The following is a 19,429-nucleotide window of genomic DNA, read 5'->3' as shown; positions in this document are numbered from 1 at the left end:
ATAAATTAAGGAATAGATAATGAAAAGAGACCAGAAAAAAAATCTTAATTCAATATTATATCTCATATCTATATTCATATCTCACCTAGATATATATCTCTGCATTAAACAAGTACTACAATTAGTAATACATTCAAAACACGATTTCCTGCCTAATGAATCAGATCTAATATGGCCTAAATAAGTAGCTCGACTAAAATATTACAATTCATTAATTTTGTCATCTTCTAAAAGCTGCTGCAGCTTGCAGAAAGCTGCCACACACTGACACAGCTCTATAAGTGTTAAGCCACGCCCCGTCTCAGTTACGCCCGTTGCATGGAAATATGAAAAACAAAGAAAATTGAAAGCAAATGTGTAGCATACTTAGCAGCGCGCTTCGACGAGCAAAGTGGCATTGAAATAACAATAGCAATAACAATATTGTTGAAGAGAACAATAAGAAAGCGGCAAGAGGAAGAGCGTTCGGGTGGGGTGTGCTCAACGAGCATATACCCTGTATGCACTGGGATGGGACCATAATGAATGTAAGAAGCTCGTTTTTTCTTTGTTTGACTTGAATATTCCCATTTACCCAGCAGATACTCGGGCATATATTTCACATCTAAAGTTTCTGATCTTCAAAAGCCTAAAATATAATATAACTTAATCAAGGATAAAAAGATAAGTCAGACGAAGAGTTATAGAGGTAAAGTCAGCTAAGGAGAGTAGATTATTTCTCTTTCTTTTTGTGTGCGTGTGAGGAGGATAACCGATAAGGCCGCTCTCAAGAACCACCTACAGGGTATATTAAGAAAACAATGTAACAAAAACTGCAAAATGCTGGCCAAGCTTGTACCAGAACTGGCACTGGGTCCATTGCTGAGACACGAGCGGGGCGGTGTACTCATTCCATTCCAAGGCAAAATGTAAATGACGCCATAATTGCAACCATCAAATGAGGCAACAGCAGTAGGAGCAGCGACACCAAAAGCAACCGCAAAAGAAATCAAATGAGACGAAAGAAAAGAAAAGAACAGCAGGTCGAAGTCCCAGAGCCCTACGCCAGCCATCCTCTGTCATCCCTCTGCCACACAGTCAAAATGCGTGCAACTAAGCGTTGCAAATCGAAGCCGCATTCATGAAACTGGCCCCATAACCATTTCATAGGTCTGCCGTTTCCTCCCATTTTACTCGCTCTGCCACAGCCCTTTTTTCGGGTTTCTTTTTCTGCCACACTTGCCAATTGCCACTTTCCTCAGCCCCGCCTCTTACCGTCAGCCTTGCTTTGATTGTCGGCCCAAGTCAATTGCAGCCCACAGCAGCAGCCGCCCCAAAAAGTATGCTACGCATATTTAATTTTATGATTTCTTTTGCGCTAGCTGAAGGCGAGCAATTCGAATACGCTTAAAGAAATTCTATATATAGTGAAGTGAGAGAGAAAGATATGGACAAAGTTGTAAGTGGAGAAGAAACCAATTGCAAGTAGACTGGGAAAGGCTCTCACTGAATATTAGATATAGATATAGATATAGATTAGATAGTGATAGAGTAAGATATAGAATAGATAGATATAGAAAGAATAGAATAGATATAGAATAGAATAGAGATAGAAACCATATGAATAGATATGATATAGATATAGATATAGATATAGATATAGAATGAATATTAGATATAGATATAGATATAGATATAGATATAGATATAGATATAGATATAGATATAGCTAGATATCTAGATATAGATCTAGATCGCTATAGCTATAGATATCTCTAGATATCTCGCTCTCGCTCTAGCTCTCGCTCTCTCTCGCTCTAGCTCTCGATCGCTATATCGCTCTATCTCGCTATAGCTATCGCTCTCGATATAGCTCTCGCTCTATAGATATAGATATAGATATAGCTATAGATATAGATATATAGATAGCTCTCGCTATAGCTCTCGCTCTCGATAGCTATCGCTATAGCTATCGCTCTCGCTCTCGCTCTCGCTCTCGCTCTATATAGCTCTCGCTCTCGCTCTCGCTATCTCGCTCTCGCTCTCGCTCATATAGCTCGCTCTCGATCTCGCTCATAGATATAGATCTATATATAGATATAGATATACATGGATTTTTGCCCTGACTTCAAGCTCATGTCAACCTGAGCTCTGTTTTTTTCGATATATAAATATACATGGATTTTTTGATCAACTTTGCCCTGACTTCAAGCTCATGTCAAGCTCACCTCGGTTTTTTTTCGAGAATAGAAACAAACAAATCTCATTTTAGCATTCGAATAGAACACAACTTTGCAATCCTCTACATTTAGCAAAAAAGATTAAATAGTCAAGTGCAAACAAAATTCGATCCAAATAATTTTCATAATTCTATTCAAGGACATTTTATTTATAGATTCTTAAATTCGTTCATATAGAAGCTTGGGGAGCAGCATGTCGCACCGCACACAGGAGGAACTGCAGCGGCAGCTGGTCAAGCTTGGCTGGACTATTGGCCAGAAGGAGCAGCAACTATATCAAAATATGCCGGGCGAGGTAATACCCCTACGCCAACTGGCCACGTTCACACTGCGGGAGCAGTCCCCGGGCAATGCGAGCCAACAGAGCGGAGCCAAGCCTTCGGCTCCGTCGTCAGCTAAATCAACCGATCTCCACAAATCGAAGCAATAGAACGCGCCCCAGATGGGGACTTGCACTGATAGCATACAACAAATTATTACACATTTCGAATCAACACAATTTTGGACACCAAATCAAGCATATATACTAATTGATATATATACAGTACAATCACTTCTTGTGAAATGAATTCATTCTTCAATAAGATAAGGAAATTATTGCAAATTTTAATAAATGATTTTTGATCTTAGAGTTTTCTAGATTAATGATCTAAGTATTTGCAGATGTATGAAATATTATATATTCACTTATGCAATATGAGAGAAAAGTGAAAGCTTTTGGGCAACAGAATTCGTTCAACTTTTCTTTTTAAGGAATCTCATTTAACTATGTAATATCAATTTAAAGCTATGCAGCTGAAATATGCTTGAGGAATTCAGATAGCTCCATATAGAACTACTAAGGAAATTCATCTAAGTCAAAACAATGGGAATTTCAACATGGCTGCAAAAGGAAAGGTCAGACAGTGCGTTTGCTGAGAAGCCTTAGCTGTGGACCTTGCGGTTTTTTCATTTCTGTTAATAGGTATATATTTATTTTATATATCTCGTTTTTTGGGGCCTTACGCTTGACCCAATCGTGCCGTGGCCGTGGCCCGGTCTAAGGGGCAGCTGGAACGAGGCTATGACTGTTTACTGTCTGCCTTTTATGCCTTTGTGCGCGGCTTTTGTGTCTGTCCCTTATATCGAGTTGAGCATTGTGCGAAAGGTTTGCGCGTTGTTTGTTTGCCGTCTTATCGCTTATCGCTTATCGCTGCCAGAAATTGATTTCTAAGCATGTATTTAAGCCGACAACAACCATTCAGCTCACTTTCCCTCTGCGTGTCTGTGTGTGGGTGGGTGTGTGCGTGTACCCATAATTATAAAGCCACTTTTGACTTTATGCCTTGTAATTTGTTTGCCCGTTTGCTGTCTGTGGAAGATGGGAACCTAATACATGTATGCAAATTAGAGGCCAAGTTCGCTGTGGATTCGATGGCATGTGGCAGCAGGAATGTGGCAAGTGGCATGTTTAGTTTACAACTTGATATGCATAACTCAAATAAACAAACACACAGAATCTACATACGCTCACGGACACAACCCGTTGGCCTTTAACACATCGTTTCGCATTGATGAATGACCCAAGTGTACAGTGCCGCGCAAAAGTTCCTATACATTGGCAAACCTGTGATTCAACAATGTAATAAATTATTGTTGGATTCAACTGCATTGCCAAAGTCTTTCCGAATTGAAGTATCGATAGTGAAATGACATCGTCAGAGTTTGAAAAGTGATTTCTGTTCCCAACTACTAGAATTGAGTGCTCCTTGAGTACTCTGTGAGTACTGTTTGAGTACTCTAATTAAAGAGCTCTTACATTGAGTACTTTTTTAATGTCAACAGAGTTAATGCCCATTGGTAGAAAGCGAACACTCGGAGTAGTTATGCATGCTCATTGCTTCTCTAACATTTAGATACATTTCTCAATTTTCTATCTATCGACTCGGTTGCTTAACTTTTCGCACGCACTGTAGCTTGGCTATATGTATGTCAAGTAAATAATTTCGTTGCGAATAAATTTAATATGTAAATATTTGGCTGGCACGCAATTTGTAAACATTTAGCAAATGTGATTTCAAATTGAAATTAAACTATTGCCGCGGCATCCTCCAAATTTTAATTGTATATTCAAAAACAGAAACAGAAATTATAAACTCGCCTGCAATTTATTTGCTTTCTTTTAAAACTTTGCTTACAGCTGAAATGTGTATATGCATCTGTAATAATCTGTGTATATCTATCAGACGGTATCTTTGGCTGTATACATGGGCTCTTATGTTGCAATATCTTGATATATCTGGATAATTGTATATTTGGATCCTAGCATCTGTGTATCGCTGTATCACTGTATCGTTAGTCTAAGTATCCTAGTATCTAAGTATCTCAGTATATTGGTATCTTTGCATCTTAGTATCGTAGTATCTCAGTATCTTAGTATCTGCATATTAGTATCTTAGTATCTTATTATCTTTACTAAGTATCTTAATATCTTAGTAGCTTAGAATCTTAGTATCGTAGTATCTCAGGATCTTAGTATCTGCATTTTAGTATCTTAGAATCTTAGTATCGTAGTATCTCAGTATCTTAGTATCTGCATTTGAGTATCTTAGTATCTTAATATCTATATATCTTAGTATCTGTATTTTAGTATCTTAGAATCTTATTATCTTTACTAAGTAGCTTAGAATCTTAGTATCATAGTATGTCAGGATCTTAGTATCTGTATTTTAGTATCCTAGTATCTTACTATCTGTATTTTAGAATCTTAGTATCTTATTATCTTTACTAAGTATCTTAATATCTTTGTATCTTTGTATCTTTATATATCTCAGACTGTATCTTTTCCTGTATGTATGGGTTTTTATATTGCAATATATTGTATCATAGTATCTTAGTATCTTTGTATCTCAGTATCATAGTATCTTTGTATCATTGTATCTCTGTATTTTTATATCTTTGTTTCTGAGTATCTTTGTACCGTTACATAATTGTATCTTTAGCTCTCATTGCATCTCTGAGTTTCTGTAGCTTTGTAAATTCGGTATATCCTTGTAATTTTGCATCTTGACAACATTGTATCATTATATCTTTGTAACTTTCTATCTCTCTTTGCAAATATGAACCTACATCTGCATCTGAATCAGTTCTAGTTGAAATGAGTTTTTCATTTGGCAAATGCACGCCAAACTTTGAAGTGTTTCTTTCATCACACCGATGCAGTGTCTCTGTGTGTGTGTGTGTGTGAATTGAGGAAAAGCTGCAATTACTTTAGTAGATGGAAATGGAAGCCCGAGCTAACATTGAACAAAAACTTTAAAACTAGAAGAGCTACCTAAAAGCGAGTTAAGCACCGAAAGTAATTAAGAAAACCAAACAAGTGAACATGGAGAATAATCTGCATGTTGTTACAACAATTTGAAAAATACATGTTCTGCAGTTGAGTTTCAGTTGAGCATTGAGAACGAATTGATTGAAGCAATTTAGAATTGCGATAGTTAAATTTATGTATGAGAATATGAAGAGAATAAAGCGCCATTCGAGTGAACTGGGTATCGAGCAGAATGTCAGCGGCGATAAAGGACTAGAAAGCATTGCTAACTGGGAAGCCGCATAATCAATGACGCACTGACCATGGACTATGACAAACAACTGGGGGAGGACAAGTGACATTGAATGACACAATGGAACACAGTTGGACACAATTATAAATATAACCAGATAAACGAAGGGCAGTGAGAACAATGCACAGATATCAGTCAGGGGAACTGACCATGGCTAAAAATACATTTGAATCGCATTTCGATAAACCAAATTTAAGCTGAATATAGTCTTATGATTTAATTTTATCAGATCAATCGAAATCGAATCTAGCTCTCGACTCGATATGCCCCAGGTCGAATAACAGCATGAGCATGAACATTCTTGTCGCCTCGTTCAGCTCGCTGGACATAGTTGTCAGCTTTGCTGACAGCACACAAACACTCATACACTCACACAGGAGTAGACAGCATGTAGAATGTAATGAAACCCTGGCCCTTACATTTGGGCCATCTATTACAAGTCAGAGAGGAGCGCCAACGAGTGGACTTTGAGTTTCCTCTTGTGTCTGCCTTCTGTTGTCTGTTGACCAAATGCGAACTGGCAAACAATGCATTTTGTTGGCCTGCCCCAAAGGCACTAATTATGGCAGGAGGTAGCGGCAGAGACGGTGTGAGGTAGATAAGGGCAAGACTGAGAAATAGAGGAAGAGAGAGAGAGAGACAGCTAGAGGTATGCTGCTCAGCAGCAACCGAAATTTAGTTTTCGTTCACATTTCTGTTGACTGAAATGCTCCAAAAGTGGGGAACTACTATTCCGAGAACTAGCTCTTTTGCCATTCTGTGAGTTGCGAGCTGAGGCGCGGCAAATTTTCGTTTGGGTAATTATGCATTGAGCCGCTTGCCAAATTAATCCCCAACTGAAGGGTTCCCCAGAGCAAAAACAGCGCTCCAGTCAGATGCGGAAGGGAGATAGGTGAAGCATAACTAAAATTAATTCTGTTATAGCTTATTCCCATTTAAAAGCTGATGAGCAATGGAGGCATAACGAGTAGAAGTCATAGAGAATTTATGTTGGTGGAAACTGTTATATAGTTATATATACATATATATCAGATCTATCGATATCGATAGCTAGAAAGAAATGCCATGTAATAGTTAGACATGAATTGAAAGTTTGAATTGAATTGAAATTGTTCCCTCCCCTAGCAAGAAGGGCTATGTATCTATTTGAAATAGTTGAATATGAGTTGAAAGTTAAAATTCAATTGAAATCCGTCAAAAATCCATCGATCATACTCTTTCTATAGCCAATATCGATATTTATCGATTTATCTAAGAAATCGAATATATAAATAACTAATAATAAAAATCTTTTTGTGTTTGGGAATGCTTAATTCTTGAACAAAATATATATAATGATGCATATTAATATAAATACAGAAGATATGAACATACATATGTATATCTCTGGGATGGCCAAGCTGTTGCAGCTGTTACGCATGGCTATTGCCTGCAGGGTATTTTAGCTACTGTTTGTCTGCTGTTACTTCGAGCACTTTCTGTTTTGGTTTTTGTTTGACGTGTCCTTGCGGTCGGCTCAATAGAAACTAGGCGCGGCGACGACGTCGACGTCGGCAACTACAACAATTTGGCCAGGTTAACAGGTAGTTAACTCTTTTGGCCCGGCTACCTGCCTCGAGGCGCTCATTAAAAACTGTCGCCAACTCGTTGTCTCTAATGTCCTGTGTGTCTGCGCGGGTGTGCGTGTGTTTGTGGGCGTGACCAGTGCTAAGACTCATGTTTGTCGTGTTAGCTGTAGGCGTGGCTGTTGTTGTTGTCCTTCGCCGCATGCTGTGACAATGTGCGAACATGCCTCGCAGCAAACTGGAACTAGAGGGTGGGGAGCAGGCTGCAAGACGTGTGACTGCATGGTGGGCGTGGCTGTGTATGCAAGTGGGCGCAGTTGCAGAGATTAAGTCGCTTCTGGTCACACATTTTGCACCAAATGCGTTTTTAATTATGATTTGTAGTTTGGCTCGTGACACGACAGCGAAAGCAAAAATGCTAAGTGCTTACCTACCGAATTGGGCTTAGGTTTCTATTCGAGAGGTGAGAAGTATTTTATGGGAGCATCTTTAGTCGTATATGCACACATTATATTCTACTTAAGTATATACTCGTTGAACGGGCGTGGCTATTCACTATTCATATATACAATAATAGAGTTTCTGCTTGAATAAAAATTATATACAATCTAACCTGCCTCTAAAACTATGTATTCGACCATACTCCATTGTGTAAAAAATTTTGTCAACATTATCAATAGTCATAGCTGTACATACAAGTTGAAAATCGATAACTATCGATAGATCGAATCAGTTTCTGAATCAAGCTACTTTTTAAATAACTTTCTATATGCATCGCCTGCTTTCAGCGTAGATAAAATTGTTGCGTATCGAAAGCAATATAATGATTACTAAAATCGATATATATCGCTATTTAAAGTGAATTATTTACTGAAGATACTGCTAACAATATTATTCTGGCTCTTCTCCAATGCTTCGGATATAGCCTAACAACAGAGAAACCCCTACTGATTAGCTCTTACATGGTACAAACATCGATAAATATCGTTCTTAATGCCTTTATTCGAATTTATGCTATTATCTAATGTTCCACACTCACAGTGTACATGTTAAATACCCAAAATGCATCCAATTACTTGACTATTAATTATATCAGAGAATCCCCACAATCGAATCCATCAACATGTGTTAGCAATGCAAACATTAGGGCAGCAGCTAAGCTATCAAATCCACTTAGTAAACATATCGCTTTAATGCCGATTGTCAGATATTCAGGTGTTCATATTTGGCAATTTCACCTGGAAATCGCTGTGTGCTGCGAGCGATGTTTGTGCTGTTGTCAGAGCTCTGTTTTATGGGGCATCTGAAAGTGCACTAAGAATGCTCAGCAGCTTCAGCTTGGTTTATTGAATTAATTCCAACATGTCATGCAGTGCACACACACAGATGTAGGCGTGTGTGTGTTTGTGTAGCTGTGTCATGGAGTTGTCAGCCTTTATCTATGGAAATACTGGCTGGCATTTTACAATTCAATTTGCAGCAGCAACTAAGCCGACAGCACAGGCAACAAAAGTAACAACAAAGACATTGAAAAAAGCAAGATTTCATGAGATATACAATAACAACAAATACAACAACAGCACAAACAACAACAGATAGAAAGGCTAAGAATGTTCTTGGGGCTAATGAAATTAAAACGCGTGAACAGATTTTTAGCACAGCGACAAGAAAAATACTAAACAGAAAAGTAAAGCCAAACCCAGACGGTGAAGAGAGTGCGGAGAGAGTGGCGAAGGAGAAGGCGGTGGAGAAATGCTAAGAATGTGCACTTAAAGTAATTAAGCGGACGCAAGGACCAAACGAGAAATATTGGTGAATGTGAGTGGGAAAAATGTGCAGAACTTCAAGAAAAATGTGCACAGAGTGGAGAGATGGGAGATGGTGAGCGGGGAGCGGGCAGCAGACAGGGGGAGCTGGGAGCCGGAAGCAGCGATTGGAGTAGTTAAGCATGCGTGAGGAAAGCGTGTAAATGGCTTTTTCGACTAGCCAAATATGAAGAGCGAGACAGACAGAGAAAGAGAGAGACAGCCAGCGGGAAAGGGAGAGCGAACAAAGCTGCTAAAGTGAAAATAGATTAATTAAATAATAGTTAGTTGAATGAAAATAGCTAAAGAGATGTTTGAACTTAAAGCTGCTTGAAGTGCTTAAGCAGTTATGCAAAGAGCTACTTCACAAGGAGGCTGGATGAGGCTTTGTGGGGCATGCTCAACGGCCAGATACCCTAGGGATTGAGGTCACCTATATAGGAAATGCCCAGCAAAGTCATCTAGGAACAAGGCTGTATTTAAATTTTCTCTATGAGTTTTAATTTGTATTTATGTATATCTTTATGTCTAAGTTACCAAAATTAGTTTATTTATTAAATTTCAATGTATTCAGTGTTGGAAAATATATGAATATGATATATGAAAATCTTTACATGTCAAATTTAAATCTTTTCTGATTCAAACTTGCCTAATAAGCCAATGCTGAACTGATCGATCTTGGTCTTACTTTAATTAAAATTGTATATTCTATAGATCTTAATTAAAATTTTTTTTTTTAGAAATTTTGAGAGCAGAGAGGTATGCAAATATGGGTATGCGATAAGATCAAGTATATATAAAAGTATATATGTTATCTATACATATATTGTATGTATGTATATTCATATATCAGACTACTATATTTAACTTCGGGTATATATATGACTCTGCATATGCTCTACTTTGATTCGATCACATACCTGACAACAGCTACAGCAAACTGTCACTAATAATATCGATGTATCTATTGTGAAGTCTCTCAATAACAAAATCGAACTACCTCTAACTAATCAATGTATTCCCTCTTCGAGCACAGCTCTTCAATATCATGTTCGCAGGTAGAGATTCACTCAGTTGTAGCCCCTTAGGAGCAAAAGGGTTAATCGTATGTGTTTTAACATAAATGAAATGAATTTATGTACTGACAACAATAAAAATATTAAACGCAAATTCCAAATGGAGAGCTTCAAACGCGTGCGAAAAAAGTGTGGGGAGGGGGGCGAGGCGTGGGAGGCCCCTCTGCAAAACAAAAAAGGGCCAGAGGAAGGAAGCAAGCAAAAGTTCGTGCTTCATGCTTTACAATTCTCATTTTAATTCTCATTCTCATTCTCGTTCGCATTTTCATTTCCATTTTCATTTTCATTTACAGGTTTTTATTTTTGCTTCCAATTTTAATGCGTGTTTTATGATATTTTTGTTGGGCACAAATGAAATGCACGAAATGTTCGCATTTTACAACACTGCAAAGATGTATCAGAAGCGAAGACAAAAACAAAAGCCGTCGGCATGGCATGCCATGTGAGTGTGTGTGTGTGTGTGTGTGTGTGTGCGTGTGCAAAAATTCATGCTGTTTTAGCCGCAGGCGAAGCATTCAGAGAGGGCCAAAACTGTACTAAGGGGGAGGGGACGGGGTCAGAAAGCTAAAAGAAAATAAATACGTTACGGGATTTCAATCAAATTCATACAAAAAATGAAAAACGAGCAAAAAATAAAAAACTAAAAACTGAAATTTAAACTAGAAACAAATGTAGATAAAATTGTTCAACAAAAACGAATTGAATTTCAATTGCAATGAAAATATCGGATTTCTCCTCACTACTCAGCCATAAAACGCCAAAGTATTTCAATCAAAAATCTGTTAAATCAACGAAATAAATTCCGTAATAAAATTTTCACCGAATTCTCGTTATCGATTTGAGATAATATATCAAAATTATTATATTTCAAAGTTGGCCAGCAATCAGCGAGAGAGACGCTTGTACGCCTGATTCATATGTCGGTATAAGTTTGGATCAGGGACAAACGAGCAAACCAAATCGTTCTACACTGAGAATGAAAATGAAAGTGTCGTAGCTTAGATACCCTTGGAATCACGTTGAGTTATTATGCGTCGGGCTAAGAGCTCAATTGGGATTAGGTATACAGTGGTATACAATCCATTGTACTATACTTATTTGTAATTGAGTTATGAACCCGACATATATCACATAATATATAAAAAAACATGCTCGTTTAGTAAAAAAAATATAATTCGAAATCAAGAAGCCTCAGATTGATGAAACTTTTACGGAGAATCGCACCAGGAATATGGGAAACTGTCGATCAAAAATCTGGCTAGAGTGATAGAAAATGATATAGAAAGTGACATGGGTTACTTGAGCTATATGATCTCGACTTAAGAATGAACTTCTAATGTTCTCTAAACAACATTAACAAACAGATGAAACCAAAATTCATCAACAACCAAATTACGTCAAGAGAGCATTAGGCAAGTACTTCTGCCCCAGCCTGTACATAATATATGGTATCTCGAAGCAACCCATACAAAACTGCATATATGTACAATAGACAGATAGATGCACTAGATATAGTTTAAATATATATATATAATTATCTTTGTCTATATATCTATGTACATATCGGCTATGCCAGGTGCTACAAGTCACATGGCAAAATGTATATACTTCGCCTTTAGAAAGAGGTACAAAAATAAAAAATGTATTTTCTGCGGCTTTTGTTATGGAATGAAAAAAAAAAAAAAAATGAGACGTGCACATACTATACACCATATACATATATATTAAAAAAAGAAGTACAACAACAAACAAACAAAATAAAGCCGACATGTATCATGTGCATATGCGTCCTTTTGCCTGCTGTGTGGGCGTGGCATGGGGCATTGGATTGGGGTACAAGCGATACAGAGTTGACAAATTTGGAAAAATTACAACTGCGACAGGCTGGCGAGGCTGGCGCACAATTGCAATGATAATAGCGCTGATGATGATGATAATGAATGTTGTAAGGGAAACGATGATGAACATGATTAAGCAAGATGCTAAAAGCGCTCGAACATTTTTAGCAAGAGCAGCGCGAAATTGTTGTTTATCGTTTATTTGTACACAACAGGCCGCGACAGAGGGAGGGGCGGGCACGGGTGTAGGCAGCTCGCGAATGTTTACAAATACACAATCCCTGACAGAGAACACCGCCCCATCCCACCAGGCAGCCCCTTTGGAACAGCGCTTGGCGGGTTTGATTGATTTTTGCGGTTCTAATGTACAATTTTAATATTTGGCCAAAACATTTGTACATTTCATTCCATAAATGTGAGTTTATTGCCATCTGCCGCGGCATTCACCCCACCATTCATTCACACTCACTTATGCCTCGCTCTTCCATTTTCTTTAATTTTCTTTAATTTTTTTTTTTTTTTTTTTTTTTTTTTTGCTGCCCACACAAATTCTTTGGGCGTGCACACGTTGCGTATACTTAATAGTTTTTTTTTTAAGTTTTCTAGTGGCTTTAGTGTTGTTAGAATAGCACTCGATGGCTATAGAAGAATTATATTTTGGAATTAAACGCAGTTTCCGAGCCTTCAGCTTTTGTCAGCTAGCTGCGATTTAACTGAAATATATCCAAGGGCAGCTGAAATCCCCATGGATTGTATCTGAGGTGCTTGTCTTGGATGTTTGTAAGAGAATTTAGATCAAACCTTATATGAGTTGGGAGAAGAAGAAGAATCATGGACATATACTACCTATCCATTATACTTTAGCTTCCATTAGCAATACTTATGTCTGTTTTTCTCCATTTTAACATAGGTCTTCTGGCTTTATTTAACTAAGAGATAGGTATTGATTACTATAAGCATGCCTATAAGATACACAGTTAAATTTGTATATCTTTAACTACTATGTCATATACATACATATAAAGTTAATATATTTTGAGATGACATTTAAAAATACCAGGATGTGAAATAAGCTTCATTCTACACTCGAGCGGCGGCTAAGCTTCTGAAAAGCTCTCACTTAAGCAAAACACACAGCATATACACAATACACAGGCCACCTTCCTCAGGCGTCTCAGCTGATGCTGTACATACGCAGCCCTGAACAAGCACGAAATGCTAACGTGCCCTTGCTCGAAGACATTATAAGCAAACAAACAATCGACAGCATTTCACAATGAACTGTTCCCTCACTCGAACAACAGCCAGAAGACGCTGTCTGCAGACACAGAAGAAGAAGGCAACGAAAAAGAGGCCAACAACTCAAAAAGATATACCCATCATACTTATCCGATCTGAATTGAAATACTTTCTCGCCTTGAAACACTTCCCCACCCCACCGTCCTCTGCTTATAACTAAATAAATAGCTTAACTGTTAGCCATAATTCTCTAACTTCTGTTACTCCTTGCTGCTTCTTCTTTCTGCTGCCACATTCACGCAGCTGAACTCAATTTGCGGGCAGTGCCATTGTAGCATATCGGATCGGACCAACCGAGATAGACAGTCTATGCTTTTAGTGCGAAATGCTTTGAACGCTCTTTGGGGAGCTGTGGCACAGCTTACCTGGCTAACCCGATGCAACAACAAGGACAAAAACAACAACAGCGAAAAAAGCCCATTATTTTATGTTTAGAAATAGAGACACAAAGACGAGTTACAAATCAAAGGCAGCGAAAAATAACAGACTGAGTAACCGCGTGTGGGAGCGCGTTACCTATCTTAACTGGCTTAGGGCCACTGTCACACGAAGGGCCAAAAAGCCCCAACAGCAGCCCAGACAAGACAAGACAAGAGACAACAGCAACAGCAACAGCAACAACATAACAAAAGGCACAAAACGAAAAAACTGTAAGAGTTAGAGCTAAAGGAAGTGCGTGCGGGAGGGAAAAAGAATCTGTTATCAGGTACACGGTGCGAAATAATTGATAAGGAATGAGAAATTGGCATACGGGAATGACCGTTAAAGGAATGATAATTGAGCTATTAAAGACGACATCGAAGAAGGAGCTGTTATTCAGCAAACCAAGACACAATATTGATATACAATGGATATTACTTTGTGGATCACGACATATATAAACCTTAAATAAATGACAAGAGTTGTGAGACTTCCTGAACAGAGCTCTTAAAGTTACCGAAATTTTTTTTATTTATTATATTTTCAATTACCGTAGAATTCAATTATAAAGACTCCGCTCATATCGACCGTACGACGAAAATTCTGGTTCCCAGACAAACTTATGTATATGAGTAAACTTAAATGCTTATAGCGTCTTCTGGATATTCCTTGAGCGTCGTTAGAATCGGATACTACTACTAGTATAAGAACAAATCCCTAAAGCTAAGCTTTACTTCGGTAGTTTAGCTCGAATCGAACTGAGAGTACCTATAGCTCAGGGATAGCTAGTTAGTTTTGGTATATTTTATCCTTTTTTATTTTTAAAACTTTAATACATTAAGTTAGATATTTTAGTCAAGTTTAAAAAAGATAAAAAGAGCCGTAGCTGGGATATCAGTTCTTCGAAGGGGCTAGGGTATATCCTAGTCGAACAGTCGCGACTAGAGCTTTATTAATGGTTCAGTCTAGCTTTGGCTCTGCTCTTGAATCTGGCTTGGGCTACGTCAGAGCGTACGATTGTCCAATTCCAATTCCGTAATATAAAACAATTATTATGAATACATTTTAGAAATCTTATTCTCAAATATGTCTGATAAAAATAAAGAGAAAATAAAATTCGACTTTTGACTTAGAAATCATTTTTTCTTTTTTTTTTTCAAATTTGTATGGCTAAAATTTTAAAGATAAACTGTTTTCTTTGCAACTTTAAATTAAATATAGCTATAAACAATTGTCAGTGTATCCGTGCCTGTGTGGCTCAGTCTCCGGCCTTTTACTCTGTCTGTAACTCAGTTTTGACCCTCGCGAGTTTCCGATGTTGTTGTTGTTGTTGTTGTTGTTGTTGCATCTGATTAGGCATCGCTCGATTTAACTGTCATTTGCAGGGGGCAGCCATGCTGGGAGACAGTTAGACAGGTAACTAACTGCAGCTAAGACGATTACGTTGACGTCTGCGTCAGAGAACTTGCACAACTCGCTCATCTCTCCCCAGATGCTGGCGCTTGGGTTGGCATTCGCATTGCCACAGCGCAATTTACATAAGCAGACCGACCAGAAGCCCTTCAACCGAGTGCCAAATATATTTGAAATAAAAAAAAAAAAATAAAAATAAAAATAAAATCAAAACAAAAAATAAATAAAAAATGTAATAAAAAATAAACAAAAGAAAACATTTCATGGCTGCGAGTCCTTTTTGTAATTCAAACAAAAAAAAAAAAAAAAAAAAAAAAAAAAAAAAAACAAAACAAAAATGCCTCACAATGAAATACATAAATCACACACATACATAATTAAGCTAACAAAATCTCAATAAAAGAAATCTTCTCACTTTGAAGCGAGCCGAGAGGGAGTGAAACAGATTAGAAGAAGGAGAGGTAGACACAAATTATTGATGCGAATGAATTCTTTCGACAATGCCCAAATACATTTACAGGGTATGTAGAGGCTTTGATTCGTTTACTCTAGCTTTTTCCGCTTTCAGCTAAAAATTGATTAATTTAGTTCCCAAGTGAACTAAAATTATAACACAAACAAAACAAATTCTGAATTGAATAAATGAATATGCAAAATGTGTCAGAGTTGTGGAGTGTACGACTAGCAAACACCCTATCTGAGAAAGTCAAAGTCTATAACCCATTTCCACTTAATTATGGATATATTATATAGAGCTAGAGCTCTCCAGTGGAATTAGGTGATTCATATAAGTTTCTCTTAAATGATATGCAGAGTTTACAGTCTAACTATTTTCACAATCTCAATTCAAATTGTTCATTCAGTCATCCCCGCGCGTGATCTGTGTCCAGGGTATATGACAGCATTAAATCTAGTTGCATTGCAAATTTATTGCTATTTGCTGAATGAAAGATAAATAAGCATTTTATCATCTCATTGCAGCTGGCCGTCCACCTCATGCAATAAATATTTATTGCATTTTCTAAATCGACAAATTTCTGTTGTTGCAGTTCAATAAAAATGCTGATTAATGCGCTGACAGTTCAATAAAAATGCTGATTAATGCGCTGACAGATTGTTTCGCGAATATATAATGACTTTACTGTTATTATTAACTGTCTTTGCATTTGTATATTTCCACACACTTTCTCTTAATCTCTCGTTTTTGGCTAGCTTTTCTCATCCTTCTTTTTAAGAGGGACTTCAGTGCTCTACAGCCTTGCATTGCTTTCTCTATCACTCGATCGTCTGTCTGACTTTTGCTCCTTACTTGCTCTTTCATTCAGACGATCTTTCAATCGCTTTATTCGATTTGCTCCTTCACAACTTTTTTTCCTCATATTCTGCACTTTTAATCAATTTATACTTCAATCTTCTTATGTCTTACATCTTGTATTAAATCTTTCGTTCCATGGTTTCTGTCTCTGTTTATCTTTATCTCTTTCGCGATCTCTCTCTTTCTCTCTCTCTATTTGTTTCTCTGTTTATCCCTGTCTGTCTCAGTATGTCTTTCCTAAATCGCTATATCTCTTTTTCTCTCTCTCTCTCTGTCTCTTTCTTTCTCGCCATCTTACTCACTCGCTCTGTATGTGACTCTCATCTTTGACTTTTTTCCTTCAGCTATTCTGTGTCTCATTCTCTTCCCACCTCTCTCTCTCTCTCTCTCTCTCTCTCTCTCTCTCTCTCTCTCTCTCTTGTGAATATTGTTTATTTTTTCTTCACAAATATCATTTCGAACTTTCCACAAAATGTGCAAAGCCAACACTTTCTCACGTCTGAAATACTTTGCCATAGCCCAAAAAACTAACTGCCAACAAAGTGCTGCAAAAGTTGTAAAGTTCTAACTATTTTCAACAGCAATGCAGAAGTTGAATGTAATTGCACGAATCGAAAGTCATTTGATGTCATAATCATCCAAGTTCCAAGACGCCACAGCCAATGGTCAATCAAAAGTCAGCTTATGCCCCATGCCGTGCTCTATGCTAAATCTCTGAAAAACTCTTGCACAAACTATCCAGCAGCAGAGTGAGACAGAGAGAGAGAGGGAGAGGGACGGGAAGAGGCGTTAGTTTGCGTTGTGGGAGGTGTCCAAGTGTTTTACAATAACAGAGCATCTGCAGCAACAACAACAACTAGAACAACAGCAGCGCACAAAGTTTCTTCACACTTTTCCGCAGATTATCTCTATATGTACTTTTATTCTTCTTTACTTTGCTTTTTTTTTCTTGTTTTTTGTGTTTGATCGCCTGTGCTCTTCTGTTGGTCTTTCTTGTTGCTGTTATTGTTTCTGCTTTCTGCTCCTATGCTCTGCTTGCAATATTTAAGTGGCGCATATTTGTTAAGTGTCAGGTTGACAGAGTTTAAAGCATTCATATTCATCTATGTCCATTTAGTTAGAGATTCTGATTGATTGCTATTTATTTATGCGAATAGATATGCATAGATATTTAGTATTTGCATTTTACTTCAAGATAAGACTAATATCCTCCAACATATAATCAAGTCAGTTTGCTGAGTTCATTATTAATAATATTTTAATTACACATATTTGCAAGACTTTCAGTCTAATGTTCCTTAGCTTTTTCAGTTTGACTTTGCAACTGATAGAAGCTCATCTTTAGCTCGAATGAAATCTAAATCAGACTGTAAAAGTCTTATAAAAAAAAACACACAGTTTTTCGAATTTTAAAAAATTAATAATTAATTAATAAATTATGAAAAAATATACATTTTAAATTAAAAAACAAAAATTAAAACAAACATCAACTGCTATTGCAAATAAAGTTAATTAAACTTCAAAGCTCGTTTATCCAATCATTTATCAATTTCATTACTGATCTGCGGATGAAAACAGAGTATGGCGCAGTCGGCTCTAATTAGTTGTCTCCGACTGTTTCACGCCTCACGTTTCTCTTCTTCCGCCGCGTGCACTTCTCAGCGGGAGGCCATGGGCCCTGCTGCACATAAAAACATACATACACGTATGCTTATGCTACCGATACGCACATACATGTATGCATACATGTATATGTACGTGCATATAAATATATATGCATGTATTCTTTTTATGTGCAAACATCTTGGCTGGGAAATTTTGCATATTAATAGCGTTTTCCTTATTATTTGCTCGCCTTATTTTTGCACATTAATGCAATTGGGGAAATGGGCAGAGCAACCGGAATTTATTTTAATATTCTTTTAAGTACCCGCCATAAGTGGCAGGCGATTCGGGCAGCTGTTGCTGTCAAACAAAAAATACAACAAGAAATCAAGCATACGCCGTGTTCGACTTACCGTGGGCAAACAGCCCCAGCCGCAGTAGGCAGTGCAGCCAATGTTGTTGCGAGCCGACAAGGGATTTGTAACGGTATTTGGGCCCGCTGCTGATACTGATCGATGCCATTGATAAGGATTTACATGTTGTGTTGCTGACGCGCAAAGTTGCAAGTGAAGGCACACACGCACATACACACACACACACACACACAGACAGCCACTCAGTCTGATAGCCACGTAAACAAAATTGACAACAAAAATAACAGTCTTTCACTGAATACGAAGTATTATCGCAATCGCATGAATTTTTCAAATGCGCTCTGCAATTAGAAACAAAATCACGAACGAATTGAAATGCGCGCCAAAATAACTGTTTACTGTGCCTGCACTGCCATCTGGTTCATCGCGTGCGCCGCTGTTGAACACTAGCATGCAACTGGCAGCAATGGGACACCCAATTAGCTTGGCGCGCTAACTCCAAGCACACACATACACACACACGAGCAGAGACAACAAGCGTACGCAGCTGACGCACGGTGCAAAAGTACACAGAAAATAGCTGAACATATGGCAGCACTGGCGATGTTAAGCACGTTTATGCGGCTATGTTATTTACGATGTGTGTATGAAACTGTGAAACTAACGCATTTAAACTCAATATAATTGTAGAGCACTAATTGATGTATATAATGGAAGCCAAAACTAAGCTGGCAAATTGAATGTAAGCTTGTTTTCAAAACTGCTTAGCCATTATTCGGTATGCAATAGCTATGCAGCAGCTTTTAGGCGTTGCAAAATATATCGTAAGCTGTTAACACAAATAATTATATCGTATAAACATGGCAGCTGTAAATCGCAAGCAGTGTACACTACAGGT

The 19,429-nt window shown here is 37.7% G+C and overlaps 1 protein-coding gene and 1 long non-coding RNA gene across 4 annotated transcripts in view; one reads left to right on the top strand and one right to left on the bottom strand.

Moving 5' to 3' along the window:
• Positions 1-19,047, bottom strand: part of LOC108619543 (uncharacterized) — a 65,028-nt gene extending 45,981 nt beyond the window's left edge. For both annotated transcript variants that reach the window (XM_018016191.2, XM_089473156.1), the window contains exon 1: positions 18,571-19,047. In XM_018016191.2, the coding sequence (XP_017871680.1) occupies positions 18,571-18,679 (109 nt within the window). In that variant the 5' untranslated portion in view covers positions 18,680-19,047. The remainder of the gene's footprint in view (positions 1-18,570) is intronic.
• LOC149267864 (uncharacterized) lies at positions 2,164-2,850 on the top strand. 2 transcript variants are annotated; one of them, XR_016270851.1, is made up of 2 exons: positions 2,164-2,312; positions 2,375-2,850. It is a non-coding gene; the product is annotated as an uncharacterized LOC149267864 (long non-coding RNA). The 2 variants fall into 2 exon arrangements; XR_016270852.1 differs by having other exon boundaries at positions 2,172-2,307.
• Positions 19,048-19,429: the final 382 nt, after the last annotated feature.

Source organism: Drosophila arizonae, chromosome X (assembly GCF_054131065.1).
Source record: "Drosophila arizonae isolate 15081-1271.41 chromosome X, UAZ_ARI_1.0, whole genome shotgun sequence".
Classification (NCBI taxonomy): Eukaryota; Metazoa; Arthropoda; class Insecta; order Diptera; family Drosophilidae; genus Drosophila; species Drosophila arizonae.
Note: the sequence above shows the minus strand (reverse complement) of the source record. Positions and strands in the feature narration are given on the sequence as shown.